We start from the raw sequence: 18,869 nt of genomic DNA, 5'->3' as shown, positions 1-18,869 counted from the left end.
TCCAAGGGCTCCATCTGAATTCACCCGCCGACGTTCCTCTGCACTGCCACGCACAACTTTTTCTCAGCTGGCACAATTTCATTGGCTGCTGTCCGACTCAAACTGTAATCCGTTAAATGAAGTTGATGCGCGGCACACTTAAATTTATTTAATTTTAAATAGCATAACTTTTTATATTTGGGCTTGGGGAGGGTGTCGAGTCATAAGGCTGAAAGTCAAGTCACGAGTCGTTGGTGTTAAAGTCGAGTAGCAAGTCATCATATTTGTGACTCGATTCCACACCTCTGGGAAAGGGTATGTTCAGTTAATAGTGAATCTATTGACATGTTGATTTCTCTCCCCCCCAAGACTTAAAGGGCCATGTTATTTGAAAACGATTCAATAGCTCGGTTTCCATCCAATTAGCGACATATCAATTTTCTAAAGTGTGCCTAAAGAAAATATCTGAATTTCCCCACCAAACTTAGTTGTTGCAGAGAAAAATCAGTGCGTGATGACGTAGTGCACACAATGTACTTTTTCACTTAGGTTTTCATGTACCGAATAAAAATCTGGTGTGTGTTTCTGTCACATTTTCAACTCTACTGGTAGTTTTGTCACAACTATTGCATTAAATAGCAAATGTGCCCACTCTGATCTTGCCTTGTGCGCTCTAGCCAACAGTTTGCAGGTAGACTGTGCTGATAGGCTAGTCTGCATGAGATTGTGGATAAATTCAATAATAGTTTTATTTGTCCAACAGCAGTCGAGCATTGATCATAATGTCAACAAAATAAGACCTTAGATATTTTTTGGAAAGCGGCATCAAGCTCATCACTGTGCACTTTCACCAACCTGTGAAGTTCATAACTTATTTCAGCTGTAGCCTAAAACTGCATGCTTTCCTGACCACTCACCATATTATCTTATGACTCCAAGTTTACTTCGATATGATGGTTATTATATCAATGTTTGCACATAAAGGTGTCCACCACCATTTCACGCGTAATTGCCAACACAAAGTTCTGACAATGTCGAACTAACATTCTGTTGGCATCTATGAAATTGCACCGTAACTTCATATTTCTTTTAATAGGGTATTACTTTACTTGCATACTTGTGGCTGGAAACGTGGTTACTAACAGTTTGTTTTTGCAGTGCTTCCAACCTGGTAAAGATGGACTTCCAGCCTAAACATGTTTCCGTAGCAACAGGGGGGCTCACATTGGCCGTGTGCATTGGACAGGTAACAAAATCCTCTCCTAATGTGTGCCAACTCATGTCATTCAGGCATCATAGTATGGTAGACAGTGTTGTCAACACACAAGTATTTCGTGTTATTCATATATGGGTGACACCATTAAATTGTCTGTTCTGGATAGTGTTAATATTGACTGTGTGGTCGTCAGGTGGTGTTGCTGAAGGACCAGAAGAAGGTGTTCACGCTGGACAGTCTGGACTACGAGCCTGAAGCAGGAGCCATCCACCCAGGGGGCAGCACTGCGGCAGTGGGCGGGGCAGTAAGTCTACATATAGCAACTTCATTTGAACTGGAACTATTATAGATCATACTACTTCTGATCCAACACTAAGCTATCTTAGTGTGGTATCAAAAAGAATGGAATGTCAAGGTCTATTTGACCATGCCCTGGGTTATAGTTCGTCATGCATTCTAACGTTATGTTTGAACTTGCATCGGGCACTATTAAGGCCTTGTCTAAAAAGTTAGATCCTCAGCCATCTTTAGTCCACCACACTCAAAGAACTTTAGCTTCCCAACTCTTGTATGTTCTCTACTCAATAGAAACGGGCCACATAGGCGAATGGTGCTCGTTTTAATAAAGTTATATCAAAGCTGAATCAATGTCTGCAAGATCACACAATGATTAGGGCTGTGGTGGTGAAATCTTGTCAGCCGGTTATTGTCATGCGAAAGCCTGCTCGTCTGAGAGCAATTGAGCATTAATTAACAAACAAAAGTAATATACACCATCGCAATAAATCTGTTATTGTAGTTGGGTCTAAAGCATTATATGAAAAGTGTTTCAGAACAGAATTTGAGTTGGCATACTGTATGTTATCTGGCTTTGCTCCATGCTGTAGTTCTGTGCAATTATATGATTTTATAGTAAGAAGAATTGAAGAATTGAAGTTGGCTAAATAGAAAGGATATTTTTCCCATTCCGGAGCGAGTGCGCATATGAAATGGATATGTTTCGCGTAAGTGATCATTGAAACAGGTCCTATATGCTAGATTTTAGTGTTATTTGGTAACTATAGTTGTTAATGATACAAACCTTAATGTCTTAGAAATCAAAACATGAATTGGCTTCATGATGTGACTTTAAGCAACAAAAAAAGCTTGTGCTCTGTTCCTTGCCTCAGGCTGCACAGCTGTTCTTTCTAGTGATTTATATTTTCACCCACCAGACTTCTCAATTTTAATGTAGTCTTTACTGATATGTGAAGTTTGTTTCTATTTAGAATATCACCTTAACAAAGGGGCAGGAACAGGGGCACTGAGGGGGGGGGGGGGGGGGGGGGGGAAGACATCTGTATATGCTCGACTGGGGGGTGCGCATTCCCACCGGTCCAGTTTTCAATGATGCTGGTTAGGCTTCTTCGGTTTTATAGCAGAGCATATGCTTAATATGAGCAGCTGAGAAATAAATATAAGAACACGTATTAACCACTGTTTGAAGAGCATGGTTTCGCAGTGCGACAGGTGATATTCCGCCCAAACTCTCTGTGCCATGGTCTCTCCAACCCTGTTCCTGCAGCTACTCGGTGCTTCATTTGGGAAACCAAGTGAAATCTTTTTGGGCACATCGATAGTAACATGTTTTCGCAACTAAATCTAACTGTTGACAGCATCTTTACTCTCTTGAGAAAGGAATAAAGTAGAGCAATTTTTACTATGGCCATGACTGCCGTGTGGCGGTAATATGGTCACCGCTACAGCTCTAATAGTGATTAGAGGTCGACCGATTTATGATTATTAAATACCGATTTATTGGAGGACCAAAAAAAGCCGATAGCAATTAATCGGCTTTTTTTTTTTTTTTTGTAATAATGACAATTACAACAATACTGAATGAACACCTTATTTTAACTTAATATAATACATCAATACAATCAATTTAGCCTCAAATAAATAATGAAACATGTTCAATTTGGTTTAAATAATGCAAAAACAAAGTGTTGGCACATAATGCCCTTTTTTTCTTTCTTCTCCATGTAAGAAAGCTAACGTTTAAGTTCCTTGCTCAGAACGTGAGAACATATGAAAGCTTTTTTGTTCCTTTTAACATGAGTCTCCAATATTCCCATGTAAGAAGTTTTAGGTTGTAGTTTATTATAGGACTATTTCTCTCTCTACGATTTGTATTTCATATACCTTTGACTATTGGATGTTCTTATAGGCACTTTAGTATTGCCAGTGTAACAGTATAGCTTCCGTCCCTCTCCTCGCTCCTACCTGGGCTCGAACCAGGAACACATCGACAACAGCCACCCTCGAAGCAGTGTTACCCATGCAGAGCAACTGACGTTTGAAATGCTATTAGCGCGCACCCCGCTAACTAGCTAGCCATTTCACATGGGTTACACCAGCCTAATCTCGGGAGTTGATAGGCTTGAAGTCATAAACAGCGCAATGCTTGAATCATAGCAAAGAGCTGCTGGCAAAACGCACTAAAGTGCTGTTTGAATGAATGCTTACGAGCCTGCTGGTGCCTTCCATCGCTCAGTCAGACTGCTCTATCAAATCAGACTTAATTATAACATAATACAGGGAAAACGAGCCTTAGTTTCCGGATTCGACCATATTAATGACCTATCACGTTTATTCTTTCAGTGAAATACGGAACCGTTCCCTATTTTATCTAACAGGTGGCATCATAAGTCTAAATATTCCTGTTACATTGCACAACCTTCAATGTTATGTCATAATTACGTAAAATTCTGGCAAATTAGTTCGCAACGAGCCAGGCGGCCCAAACTGCTGCATATACCCTGACTCTGTTGCAGAGGTGACACATTTTCACTAGTTAAAAGAAATTCATGTTGGCAGGCAATATTAACTAAATATGCAGGTTTAAAAATATAGACTTGTGTATTGATTTTAAGAAAGGCATTGATGTTTATGGTTAGGTACACGTTGGAGCAACATGTACCTAAGCGATTATATGCAACGCAGGAGAGGCTAGATAAACTAGTAATATCATCAACCATGTGTAGTTAACTTCTTGGGGCTATGTGGGACGTTAGCGTGCCCCCCGTGGCGCACCCTATCAACAGCAGGTGCATTTCAAGAGCGGCAAATTTGAAAACAAATAAATGTCAAAATTCAAATTTCTCAAACATACAACTAACTTACAGCCTTTGAAAGATAAACATCTCCTTAATCTAACCACGTTTTCCGATTTCAAAAAGGTTTTACGGGGAAAGCATAAAGTTAGGTTATGTTAGGAGAGTACATTGACAATAGCTGTGTGTAGTGTATTGTCGATTCAAAGACAGGCGTCACCAAAACCATAAAATCAGCTAAAATTATGCACTAACCTTTTACAATCTCCATCAGATGACACTCCTAGGACATTATGTTAGACAATGCATGCATTTTTAGTTCTATCAAGTTCATATTTATATCTAAAAACAGCGTTTTACTATGGCGTTGATGTTCAGGAAATCGTTTCCCTCCAATACCGGCAGTCAAGTCATGACAACAAAATAATTAATTAATATTAGAAAACATTGGTAAAATATTATATTGTCATTCAAAGAATTATAGATTTACATCTCTTGAACGCAATGGACTTGCCAGATTTAAAATTAACCTTACTGGGAAATCACACTTTGCAATAATCTGAGCACTGCGCCAGAATAATACGCATTGCGATACAGACTAACCGCCATGTTGGAGAGATCTAAAATCGAAAATACTATGTAAATAATCCATTACCTTTGATTCTCTTCATCAGATGTCACTTCCAAAGAATCCCAGGTCCATAACGAATGTAGTTTTGTTCAAAAAAGCTCATCATTTATGTCCAAAAACCTCCGTGTTGTAGCACATGATCTAAGCCAGCCGGACTTCACTTCACGAACGGAAAAAATATATTTACGTTCGTTCAAACATGTCAAACGTTGTATCGCATAAATCATTAGGGCCTTTTCTAACCAGAACATGAATAAAATTCAAGGCGGACCATTGGGTTCTCTTTTAAAACGTTTCGGAATGAGAGTACCCACCATCAACTCGCGCGCCAGGTGTCTAATGGGCCATCGCCGTTCCAAAGCTCTTCTTCAGTCAGATCTCACTGTAGAAGACTCAAAACACTTTGTAAAGGCTGGGGACATCTTGTGGAAGCAATAGGAAGTGCCAAAACATTCCTCACCCCCTTTGTTTTTCAATGGCATAGGCTCAAAGTCAATTCAACACATCAGGTATCCACTTCCTGTCAGAATCTGTCTCAGGGTTTTGCCTGCCAAATGAGTTCTGTTATACTCAGACACCATTCAAACAGTTCTAGAAACTTTAGGGTGTTTTCTATCCAAACCTGAACAATAATATGCATATTCTAGCTTCTGAGTTGGTGTAATAGGCAGTTAAAAATGGGCACATATTTTTTCAAAAAATTCTCAATACTGCCCCCTATACCCTAACAGGTTAACTAGTGATTATGATTGTTTTTTATAAGATAAGTTTAATGCTAGCTAGCAACTTACCTTGGCTTCTTACTGCATTCGCGTAACAGGCAGGCTCCTCGTGGAGTGCAATGTAAAGCAGGTGGTTAGTGTTGGACTAGTTAACCGTAAGGTTGCAAGATTGAATCCCCGAGTTGACAAGGTAAAAATCTGTCGTTCTGCCCCTGAACAAGGCAGTTAACCCACCGTTCCTAGGCCGTCATTGAAAATAAGAATGTGTTCTTAGCTGACTTGCCTAGTTAAAGGTGTAAAATAAAAAACGGCCAAATCGGCGTCCAAAAATACCGATTTCCGATTGTAATGAACTTGAAATCGGCCATTCCGATTAATCGGTCGACCTCTAATAGTGATCACAGTATTCAGAACATAACCAAATAGCATAATTTACATTACTGTAAGACAAACACCACCACATTCAATCATGCAGAATAATTCAAGTTAACGGTGAAACATTCTGCATAGTAACCGTTTTGATCTCAATCAGTTTTATGGGGATATGTATTTAGATCTTGGCGTTATACAATTTCAAATTTTAGAGCAGATTGGCGTTAACAAACTGTAGCATAGCCGACTACCTGTGTATTTTGCCAAGTGGCGAGCGCTGTTGCCTTTTGGCCACAGAGCGAAATGTGGTGTTTTTGTCTTACAATGACGTTATGCTATTTGGTTCTGTTATGAATACTGTGATTGTGTGATCTTGCAGACATTAATAAAGTTAGATCATAGGAGCGCCATGACAGTTTTCCTGAATAGCATGATTATACACATGCACTTAATGTGATACGCAGAAGCTCCAGATCTTTTGGTGCAGCTGACTAAAGATCCCAAGGAGTTGGCTCCACAGCCACTCTGCACTATTAACCGGTGCTATGAAACTCTGAGGGAATGACACTGTTGTTCAACTGATTGCTTATTTTATTTAGGTGTGGGTCGGATCTAACTACTCAATATTCCTCCCCTTGTCCATAGTATTTCTTTGACACCTCTCTCCCTCCTCCCGGCAGGATGGGAAGGTCCGCTTGTATTCTGTCCAAGGCAACACTCTGAAGGATGAGGGGAAGAGCATGGAGGCCAAAGGGCCAGTTACAGACATGGCCTACTCCAAAGACGGAGCCTACCTGGCCGTCACTGACGAGAAGAAGGTCGTCACAGTTTTCACTGTGGCGGATGATTACTCGGTATGCAGTCTCTCACGCATCCATCTCAAGCAAAATGTGCAAAAATAACCTATTAACATGTCCCATATTGATTGTCCTGAATGCTCAAATTATGTACAATAAATATATTCCTAAAGCCCAATGAACAGCAAATGCCATTTGGGTTTGTGAATATCAGTCGGTGGTAGTGTAATGCATACAATCATCCCATCAATTTGAGTGTGAGTGGAGACTTTTTATGTTGGATTCTGTATCCATTTCTGTTTATCCCCCTCCTACAGGTCAAAAATGATTTTTATGGACACCACGCTAAAGTAGTTACCTTGGCCTGGTCCCCTGACAACGAGCACTTTGCCAGCGGTGGAATGGACATGATGGTCTACGTTTGGACAGTGAATGATGCAGACAAGAGGCTGAAGATCCCAGGTGAGGGCCAAAATAGCTTTCAGAGAGCAAAGGTGGCACACACACACCCAGAGAGGGAGAAGTGTCTGGAGTTATTTAAATCCTCTCTTTGTTATCGTATTCAGATATTTCAAGTCATGGAAACTGAAGATGTTGCTGGGATAATGTGTCACCACTCTTGACTGTGGGATGGGGTTTTAAACTGCTGATCTTTCTGTAGCAACCATTTTGAGCTGGTAGCTAAATCTACCATTTTGTGGGGTAGTTTGATTTGTCAGGACAACAAATGTTAACATTACAAAAAGGACGGAGGGGTGTTGGGATAATAGAAAAAAATCTGTATTTTGTAGTACCATTGCTGCAGAATTTCCCCAATGTTCCCAAATGTAATTATTTTCACCACCGCTAGATGGCAGTATCCTCCTTAGACACCGTCATTCTAGGGCAGCCTTAAAGTATGGACCTGTAAATGGTGGGTCGTGACGTGTCACAGTAAATTTATAAATATTTCATTAACCTCTTACACGTTCCGCTAGCGGAACGTCTGCTCCAATATCCAATGATGGGCGGGGCGCGAAATACAAACTCCTCTAAAATCCGAAAACTTCCACTTTTCAAACATATGACTATTTTACAGCTATTTAAAGACAAGACTCTCCTTTATCTAACCACACTGTTCGATTTCAAAAAGGCTTTACAGCGAAAGCAAAACATTAGATTATGTCAGCAGAGTACCCAGCCAGAAATAATCAGACACCCATTTTTCAAGCTAGCATATCATGTCACATAAACCCAAACCACAGCTAAATGCAGCACTAACCTTTTATGATCTTCATCAGATGACACACCTAGGACATTATGTTATACAATACATGCATGTCTGTTCAATCAAGTTCATATTTATATCAAAAACCAGCTTTTTACATTAGCATGTGACGTTCAGAACTAGCATTCCCACCGAACACTTCCGGTGATTTTACTAAATTACTCACGATAAATGTTCACAAAAAGCATAACAATTATTTTAAGAATTATAGATACAGAACTCCTCTATGCACTCGATATGTCCGATTTTAAAATAGCTTTTCGGATGAAGATTATTGCAAAATGTGCTAAGTACATAGCCCAGCCATCACGGGCTAGCTATTTAGACACCCAACCAGTTTAGCCTTCACCAAAATCACATTTCCTATAAGAAAAATGTTCTTACCTTTCCTGTTCTTCGTCAGAATGCAGTCCCAGGACTTCTACTTCAATAACAAATGTAGGTTTGGTCCCAAATAATCCATCGTTATGTTCCATCAAGACGTTTTGTTCGTGCGTTCTAGACACTATCCCAATGCTAAATCTCGGCCACGAGCATGGCACAGAATGTGACAAAAAATTTCTAAATATTCCATTACCGTACTTCGAAGCATGTCAACCGCTGTTTAAAACCAATTTTTATGCAATTTATCTCGTAGAAAAGCGATAATATTCCGACCGGGAATCTGCCTGTCTGTATACTGAGGGAAAAACCGAAAGCCGGGGGCAGGGCGGGTCGCGAGCGTAAGGCTTAGTCCACTGAGTGACCACTTAGCTTTTGCTCTCCTTTGTTTCAGCCAGGGCTTTGAATTACGTCATTCCTGTTTTTCCCGGGCTCTGAGACTCCATTGGAGACGTGGGAAGTGTCACGTAACAGCAGAGATCCTTAGTTTTTGGAAGAGATGTCAAAGAAAGAAAATAAAAGGTCTGACAGGGTACTTCCTGAACAGAAGCATCTCAGGTTTTTGCCTGCCATAGGAGTTCTGTTATACTCACAGACACCATTCAAACAGTTTCAGAAACTGTGGAGTGTTTTCTCTCCAAAGCTAATAATTATATGCATATTCTAGTTTCTGGGCAGGACTAATAATCAGATTAAATCGGGTACGTTTTTTATCCAGCCGTGAAAATACTGCCCCCTAGCCATAAGAGGTTAATGGAATTGATTTGGCCAAGTGCATCTTTACATTTACATTTAAGTCATTTAGCAGACGCTCTTATCCAGAGCGACTTACAAATTGGTGCATTCACCTTATGATATCCAGTGGAAAAACCACTTTACAATAGTGCATCTAAATCTTTTAAAGGGGGGGGGGGTGGTTAGAAGGATTACTTTATCCTATCCCAGGTATTCTTTAAAGAGGTGGGGTTTCAGGTGTCTCCGGAAGGTGGTGATTGACTCCGCTGTCCTGGCGTCGTGAGGGAGCTTGTTCCACCATTGGGGTGCCAGAGCAGCGAACAGTTTGGACTGGGCTGAGCGGGAACCGTGCTTCCTCAGAGGTAGTGGGGCCAGCAGGCCAGAGGTGGATGAACGCAGTGCCCTTGTTTGGGTGTAGGGCCTGATCAGAGCCTGAAGGTATGGAGGTGCCGTTCCCCTCACAGCTCCGTAGGCAAGCACCATGGTCTTGTAGCGGATGCGAGCTTCAACTGGAAGCCAGTGGAGAGAGCGGAGGAGCGGGGTGACGTGAGAGAACTTGGGAAGGTTGAACACCAGACGGGCTGCGGCGTTCTGGATGAGTTGTAGGGGTTTAATGGCACAGGCAGGGAGCCCAGCCAACAGCGAGTTGCAGTAATCCAGACGGGAGATGACAAGTGCCTGGATTAGGACCTGCGTCGCTTCCTGTGTGAGGCAGGGTCGTACTCTGCGAATGTTGTAGAGCATGAACCTACATGATCGGGTCACCGCCTTGATGTTAGTGGAGAACGACAGGGTGTTGTCCAGGATCACGCCAAGGTTCTTAGCACTCTGGGAGGAGGACACAAGGGAGTTGTCAACCGTGATGGAGAGATCATGGAATGGGCAGTCCTTCCCCGGGAGGAAGAGCAGCTCCGTCTTGCCGAGGTTCAGCTTGAGGTGGTGATCCGTCATCCACACTGATATGTCTGCCAGACATGCAGAGATGCGATTCGCCGCCTGGTTATCAGAAGGGGGAAAGGAGAAGATTAATTGTGTGTCGTCTGCATAGCAATGATAGGAGAGACCATGTGAGGATATGACAGAGCCAAGTGACTTGGTGTATAGCGAGAATAGGAGAGGGCCTAGAACAGAGCCCTGGGGGACACCAATGGTGAGAGCGCGTGGTGCGGAGACAGATTCTCGCCACGCCACCTGGTAGGAGCGACCTGTCAGGTAGGACGCAATCCAAGCGTGGGCCCCGCCGGAGATGCCCAACTCGGAGAGGGTGGAGAGGAGGATCTGATGGTTCACAGTATCAAAGGCAGCAGATAGGTCTAGAAGGATGAGAGGAGAGAGAGTTAGCTTTAGCAGTGCAGAGAGCCTCCGTGACACAGAGAAGAGCAGTCTCAGTTGAATGCCCAGTCTTGAAACCTGACTGATTAGGATCAAGAATGTCATTCTGAGAGATGGCAGGAGAGCTGGCCAAGGACGGCACGTTCAAGAGTTTTGGAGAGAAAAGATAGAAGGGATACTGGTCTGTAGTTGTTGACATGGGAGGGATCGAGTGTAGGTTTTTTCAGAAGGGGTGCAACTCTCGCTCTCTTGAAGACGGAAGGGACGTAGCCAGCGGTCAAGGATGAGTGAGGTAGGGGAGAAGGTCTCCGGAAATGGTCTGGAGAAGAGAGGAGGGGATAGGGTCAAGTGGGCAGGTTGTTGGGCGGCCGGCCGTCACAAGACGCGAGATTTCATCGGGAGAAAGAGCTCAAAGCACAGGGTAGGGCAGTGTGAGCAGGACCAGCGGTGTCGTTTGACTTAGCAAACCTTTTCAAAATGGTTGACGAAGTCATCCGCAGAGAGGGGGGAGGGGGAGGAGGATTCAGGAGGGAGGAGGATTCAGGAGGGAGGAGAAGGTAGCAAAGAGCTTCCTAGGGTTAGAGGCAGATGCTTGGAATTTAGAGTGGTAGAAAGTGGCTTTAGCAGCAGAGACAGAAGAGGAGAATGTAGAGAGGAGGGAGTGAAAGGATGCCAGGTCTGCAGGGAGGCGAGTTTTCCTCCATTTCCGCTCGGCTGCCCGGAGCCCTGTTCTGTGAGCTCGCAGTGAGTCGTCGAGCCACGGAGCAGGAGGGGAGGACCGAGCCGGCCTGGAGGATAGGGGACAGAGAGAGTCAAAGGATGCAGAAAGGGAGGAGAGGAGGGTTGAGGAGGCAGAATCAGGAGATGGGTTGGAGAAGGTTTGAGCAGAGGGAAGAGATGATAGGATGGAAGAGGAGAGAGTAGCGGGAGAGAGAGAGCGAAGGTTGGGACGGCGCAATACCATCCGAGTAGGGGCAGAGTGAGAAGTGTTGGATGAGAGGGAAAAGGATACAAGGTAGTGGTCGGAGATTTGGAGGGGAGTTGCAATGAGATTAGTGGAAGAACAGCATCTAGTAAAGATGAGGTCAAGCGTATTGCCTGCCTTGTGAGTAGGGGGGGAAGGTGAGAGGGTGAGGTCAAAAGAGGAGAGGAGTGGAAAGAAGGAGGCAGAGAGGAATCAGTCAAAGGTAGACGTGGGGAGGTTAAAGTCACCCAGAACTGTGAGAGGTGAGCCATCCTCAGGAAAGGAACTTATCAAGGCGTCAAGCTCATTGATTAACTCTCCAAGGGAACCTGGAGGGCGATAAATGATAAGGATGTTAAGCTTGAAAGGGCTGGTAACTGTGACAGCATGGAATTCAAATGAGGAGATAGACAGACAGATGGGTCAGGGGAGAAAGAGGGAACGTCCACTTGGGAGAGATGAGGATTCCAGTGCCACCACCCCGCTGGCTCGATGCTCTAGGGGTATGCGAGAATACGTGGGCAGACGAGGAGAGAGCAGTAGGAGTAGCAGTGTTATCTGTGGTAATCCATGTTTCCGTCAGCGCCAGGAAGTCTAGGGACTGGAGGGTAGCATAGGCTGAGATGAACTCAGCCTTGTTGGCCGCAGACCGGCAGTTCCAGAGGCTGCCGGAGACCTGGAACTCCACGTGGGTCGTGCTCGCTGGGACCACCAGGTTAGAGTGGCAGCGGCCACGTGGTGTGAAGCGTTTGTATGGCCTGTGCAGAGGGGAGAGAACAGGGATAGACAGACACATAGTTGACAAGCTACAGAAGTGTTGTTTCTTGTATTATTGTCTCTTGTGTCTTTTAGAGAACTGTTTCACTTTGATATCCTTTTTCTTCTGTCCTGATTTTCTTTCTTTTCTTCTGTTAACTAGATATTCTTTGTTTGCATCTACGGTCTCTGCTCAGTTTGGCAGCTGCGCGAGTGTGAGAGGGGAATACCCTTGTGCTTCGCGGTTTACCACATTTTCTTCCTGTAGTTTTCTTGATCACTCCGCGACACACACTGCAGCGCTGTCAGCCACTGACTTGTCAGTCCCACTCGCCATAACTCACCGCTGTTATCAAATGGACTCATGCTAGCAACAAGTTCTGACTGAGCTCAATCGTTATGAAACGGCTATACAGCGATGAGTTTCTCTCTTTCATACAAATGTAACCGATGTGAAATGGCTAGTTCGTTAGCGGTGGTGCGCGCTAATAGCGTTTCAGTCGGTGACGTCACTCGCGGCTTTTGTGGCGCGATGGGTAACGGTGCTTCGTGGGTGTCAGTTGTTGATGTGTGCAAGGGTCCCTGGTTCGAGCCCGGGTTGGGGCGAAGAGAGGGACGGAACCTACACTGTTACACAAACTTAACCGCTCAAAACGAACAAATTAATAAAACAACACGTCCTGACCAAACATCCACAGCATGATGGTAAACCCAGGGAGTTCTTTGAGAACAGGGCAGAATGCTTCAGGAAACAGTGGAAAATTTAAGTCTGCTAGCAAGGCATTGTTGTAATTTTATAACAGGTTATGATGAGCAGAAATAAATAACTAACTCATCGTAGATGCGAGTTTCTCTTTCAAGCAATCCCCTGGCCTTGTACACAGGTAGTAGCTACCATTTACCAAAGCAAGCTAGCTAGCTACTGATAGTGCAACCCTAGTAACAGTAGGGTGACCATACGTCCTCTTTTTCCCGGACATGTCCTCTTTTTGGACCTAAAAAAATGCGTCCGGCCGGGATTTCTAAATCGCCCAAAATGTCCGGGATTCGGCTTTTGCTTTCTACAGTCGCCATTCATTGTTCGTTTTTGGGGTTTTGCATTGCTTTGACCTTTCTCTTTAGGTCCCGCCTTCGTCATGCAGGCCTATGCAAACATTGGTCAAACTGCATCTCAATCATTACCCTCACCATGGCAACAGCCAAGAGACAGAGCAGTAGCAGCTTGCTTGTCAACAGTGGTACATGGCTCCAGAACAGCTTAAAAATGCCCAAACGCAAATGTAAATCGTCTGTGAATTTACAGAGAAAATTCCCGTGTTCGTCTTGGTCGGGATCCGTGTGAAGCAGAATGCATGACCTGCAAAGCTGGCACGTACGTGTCAGTGTCAAATAAAGGTGCTAGCGACCTAGAAGCCCACATAAGCTCCGCAAAACACTAAATTGCCGCTAAAGGAGAGAGTTCGTCAGGTAAATTAACTTACTATTTTGTGAGAGCAGGTAAAACAGAAGATGCTGTTACTGCTGCGGAGGGAGTTTTTGCATTCCACAACACGATGCATCACAATAGCTACAGATCAATGGACTGCACGTCTGCCTTGTTAAAAAAGGCTTTCCCTGATTCCGAGACTGCGCTCCTACTAAGACCGACGCAATTGTTAACGCTGTGATGGCACCACATTCTGTCGACATAGCTCAGAAAGCACTAGAAGACATACCTTACTGTGGTGTTTCTACTGATGGGAGCAGTCACGGTGCTATGAAAATATTCTCTCTGCTTATTCAGTATTTTGATTTGAAGAATGGTGGCGTGCAAAGTAAATTAGTCGAAGTTAAAAACACTCCAAATGAGACAGCTGATACGATCGCGCAATACATCAAAGAAACACTGCAAAATAATGGGATTTTTTCCAAATGTATTGCATTTACAGGTGACAACTGCAATACAATGTTCGGGGGAATCCGGCGTGATGAAGGAAAGAATGTTTTCGCAAACTTAAAGAAGTCATTGCAGAACATGTCTTTAATTGAACAATTGTGTTCATTACGGGGCAGACACACTAGATGTCGATATTGAGAACATCTTCAAAATATGTCAATACTTTCACATCTACACTGTGCGCACAGAGAATCTGAAGGAGTACTGTGAATTTGTTGATGTTGAATACAGAAGTCTCCTTTCTCACAGCAAGACGCGACGGCTGTCATTATTCCCAGGTATTGAGAGGCTGCTACAGATGTTTCCAGCCTTGAAAGCATTATTTTTGTCACAGGAAAAAACACCCTCCTTGATCAAGAAGTTTTTTTTTGAAGATGAGTTCAGTGAAATTTACCTCTGGCACATGCACTCACTCATGTGTGTTTCATTCACACATTCAGGAGATGGAAAGGGAGAGTAATTCAATTGTGGAAGTGAAGAACCTTTTGAACAAAGTCCACACTATGCTTCTTGAACGCAAGACCAATAACTTCATGTCCGTTAAAGTTAAGGGACTATTGGCACAAAAGCACAAGGATGGACTTGGTAAGAATTGTGACCATTTCAGTGCTCAAGTACAGGGTCTGTACAGTTCATGCCTGGAGTATCTGGAGAAATGGATTGCACCCATGGAGGAGTTCTCCTCTTTCATGTGGATGGATCTGAGTGAGACACCTGACTGGAATGACATAGAAGCCTGTATAAAACACCTGGGAGAAAAGGGGGTGCCAATTGATGATGCAAAGTGCTTTGATCAGGTCACCAACCTGAAGAAATTCACAGAAAGGTGTAACGGTGATGGAGAGTTCAGTAATCTGCAAGCACACAAGAAGTGGACCAAATATTTTGAAAGGTCCAAAAGCATAGATTTTCATTCAGAGCTACTGAAGATTGCACAGTTTCTTTGCTATGCCTTCTCACAATGCAAATGTAGAGGTGGTTTTTTTTTTTTCTTCTTTTTTTCTCACTGATGCAAAGCGATCAGGCCTACTGTACAGCTACTGTAGAAATTATTTAAAACTAGTCTAGGTTGGAACTGTTGCTGTTAAAATACAATTTGTATTCTTAACTGGAATAAACTGATTGAGGCTAGATGCTTTTTGAGGCAAACACCCAGTTGTGGGTTGTTCATCTACAGCAGGAAGCAGTCTCCTACCTGACTGAGAAAGCAGTAGATGTTCTGGTCCAGTTTGGCACCACATACCTATGTGAGTCAAGGTTCACAACTCTGACATACTTAAAAAAACAAGTACAGGAAGAGTATGACCTCAGTGTTGCACTTGCAAAAACAGAGGCCAGAATATACATACTTTTTGAAAACTTCAACCAGCCACACCTCATTAGGACTCTGTGGTCTACATCTGTGTGATGTGATCAGTTTATTCCAGTTCAGAATAAAAAATATGTGTTGTATTTTAACAGCAACAGTTCTAACCTAGACTTTCTTTCAACAATAATTTCTACAGTAAGATGTACAGTAGGCCTGGTCATTTTTCATCTGTACTGTTACTTAGTGCAACCCTTTCAAACTGAGCCTGTGTGTTCTGTTGTACATCTGTGATGTGATCGATCTGTTTTATTCCAGTTCAGAATGAAAAGGATTTATTTTAACTGCAACAGTTCCAACCTAGACAGATGTGTAAGTGTTTTTAATGGTGGAAAATACCCATGTAAATATCTATTCATGTTTATTTAATTTCATTGTTATTTTTGTCTAGATTGCATTTGTTTTAGGCATAAGGGCAATGAAATGTACTGATTTTAATATTTATAGTTGCATATTTTCCTAAGCTTGGGTCCCAGGAAAACAAAGAATTTCTCATTTGGGTCCTAGGCTAAAAAGGTTTAAGAACCCCTGTTCTAGGGATACATTCAAATGCTCACACTTTCCAGTGGAAAACCACATGCTCAAGTTTTTAGCAGCAACCCATACTGTATATTCACAGCCAATTTTTTAAAATGTTAGTCATATGACATTGCTTGATAACTAGTGTCACTGTAAAATGACTGTTCTCGCATCCCTTTCCACAGACGCCCACAGGTTGCACCATGTCAGTGGCCTGGCCTGGATAGATGAGCACACGCTAGTGACCACCTCCCATGATGCCAGCATCAAGCAGTGGACTCTTAAATTCTGATCTGTACAAGAACGGATCATTAGAGACAAGGACTACTGTAGACCACTCTCTCCCTCTTACTCGTATAATATTGTATGTATCTAATTGATGGTCTGTTGTCAGCAACCCCTGAAAGTCAATTGTCGGTCATTGCAGGGAAAAGCTTATCTAAAGCAAGAATCCGAACGCAGTCTTTTTCTTTGATTCTTTTAAACGGTTCACTAATGCACGAACAAAGAAAAAGAACCCAAATAGCTGCATTGATATCAAGCTTTTCTGGTCAAGGAAACAAATTGTATGCTCAACATTCCAGAGGCAACAGCCTAATGTCAGTTCAAACTGAAATGCCCGTGCGTGGTTGGAGGGTTGTTTCATTTGAACTCGGAATGAAAACATTTATGGGGGGAAAAAATTATCCTTATTGACAATGGAGGTATATTTCAGTTACATTCCTGAATGGGATTGAGTTGCAAATGAATGGCCCTCTGATTGTGCTTGCCTGTTAGTTCATGTTTTCAGCCGAGGTTGATGTTACCATTTGTATGGGAGTGGGTATTCAGCTTTTTTTTCTTTTTTTTGCCTCATCTTTCTTTGACTCAATAACGTCAATGTCTTTCAGAATGATTTCTAGTTGGAACAAATGTGATTGGTGGAGCAATAGTAGGAACTTAAAACGAGAGAAATTAATCATGTGTACAATCAAAATGCTGTGTATTCAATGAAGCTCCTATACTGTTGCCATTTTTCTTTTTGGCTCACGATGTTCCTGTCTCACACTTTTATATATATATTTTTTTTTGATGCTTCCACTTTTTCCTAAGGGTGGATATGATTTAATAATATTAATGACAATAATAAAACAAACGTTACTCGTTTCTAGCAACTCATGTCCATTTCGTGCTACTCATGTTTAAAGCAATACTGCGAGTTTCTGTCAATTAATTGTGGATACCATTTCTGTTTCTGCGTGCAGTATGAAGGAAGTTTGCGTTAGTTTCTCTAGCCAACTAGCTTTTGTGGAATGACTGGAAATCAACAGGTACCAGACCTGGGTTCAGATACTATTTAAAAAATCTCAATTACTTTCACATACAATGCCTATAGAAAGTCTACACCCCCTTAAACTTTTCACATTATGCTGCCTTAAAATTTAAATCTAAAAAGGGACTAAAATGGATTTAATTGTCATTTTATGTCAATTGGGGGGTGGTTTACCTTGATTTAGATAAGTATTCAACCCCCTGAGTCAATACATGTTAGCATCTTTGGCAGTGACTACAGCTGTGACTCTTTCTTGGTAACTGTCTAAGAGCTTTGCACACCTGGATTGTACAATATTTGTGCATTATACTTAAAATTATTCAAGCTCTGTCAAGTTGGTTATTGATCATTGCTAGACAACCATTTTCTTGCCATAGAATTTCATGGCTTTTACATTTTTTTTTAAATGTGTGTGTATATATAAAGAAGGCACAAACTGTAACTAGGCCACTCAGCAACATTCAATGACGTATTGGTAAGCAAACTCCATTGAAGATTTGGCCTTGTTTTAGGTTATTGCTGCTGAAAGGTGAATTTGTCTCCCAGTGTCTGTTGGAAAACAAACCAACCATGTTTTCCTCTAGGATTTGGCCTGTGCTTAGTTCAGTTTATCCTAAATAACTCCCTAGTCCTTGCTGATGACAAGTATACCCATTACATGATGCAGCCAACACTGTTTCAAAATATGAAGTGGTACTCGTTTCGGGCAAATCCAACACCACACAAGGCTTTGTTGATTTTCTTTACCCCCTTTTTTTTAACCCCCCCCCCCAATGTTGTGGCATCCAATTGGTAGTTAGGTCTGGTCCTATCACTGCAACTCCCGTATGGACTGGAGGCGAAGGTCGAGAGTCGTGCATCCCTGGGGCGGCAGGTAGCTTAGTGTTTAGAGCGTTGGGCCAGTAACCGAGAGGTTGCTAGATTTAATCCCCGAGCTGACAAGTTAAAAATCTGTCCCTGAACAAGGCAGTTAATCCACTGTTCCTAGGCCGTCATTGTAAATAAGAATTTGTTCTTAACTGACTTGCATAGTTAAAGTTTAAATTAAAAATCCTCCGAAACAAGCAGCACTGCCCACTTAACCCGGAAGTCAGCCGCACCCATGTGTCGGAGGATACACCTGGCGACGTGTATGCGCCCGGCCTGCCATAGGAGTTGCTAGAGCCCGATGGGACAAGGACATCCTGGCCGGCCTTACCTTTCCCTAAACCGGACAACGCTGGGCCAATTGTGCACCGCCTCATGGGTCTCCCGGTCGCGGCCGGCTGCGACAGCCTGGTCTCAAACCAGGATCTCGATGCACCACTGTGCCACTCGAGAGGCCTGAGTAACTACAATGTTCATCCATCCTCCGTTGTCTCCTATCACAGCCATTTAACTCTTAACGGGTTTAAAAAATCACCTGGTTTAAAATTCCTCTCCAGCAACTGAGTTCATGAAGGACGATTGTTGCTTTAGTGACTGGGTGTATTGATACTACACTTCAGATGGT

The 18,869-nt window shown here is 42.9% G+C and overlaps 1 protein-coding gene across 1 annotated transcript in view; it reads left to right on the top strand.

Moving 5' to 3' along the window:
• Positions 1–17,223, top strand: part of LOC115150197 (WD repeat-containing protein 1) — a 29,053-nt gene extending 11,830 nt beyond the window's left edge. Inside the window, exons 11-15 of the mRNA XM_029693208.1 lie at positions 1,138–1,225; positions 1,389–1,499; positions 6,693–6,866; positions 7,127–7,271; positions 16,251–17,223. Of these exons, the coding sequence (XP_029549068.1) occupies positions 1,138–1,225; positions 1,389–1,499; positions 6,693–6,866; positions 7,127–7,271; positions 16,251–16,357 (625 nt within the window). The 3' untranslated portion in view covers positions 16,358–17,223. The remainder of the gene's footprint in view (positions 1–1,137; positions 1,226–1,388; positions 1,500–6,692; positions 6,867–7,126; positions 7,272–16,250) is intronic.
• Positions 17,224–18,869: the final 1,646 nt, after the last annotated feature.

Source organism: Salmo trutta, chromosome 16 (assembly GCF_901001165.1).
Source record: "Salmo trutta chromosome 16, fSalTru1.1, whole genome shotgun sequence".
NCBI classification, from domain to species: domain Eukaryota; kingdom Metazoa; phylum Chordata; class Actinopteri; order Salmoniformes; family Salmonidae; genus Salmo; species Salmo trutta.
Note: the sequence above shows the minus strand (reverse complement) of the source record. Positions and strands in the feature narration are given on the sequence as shown.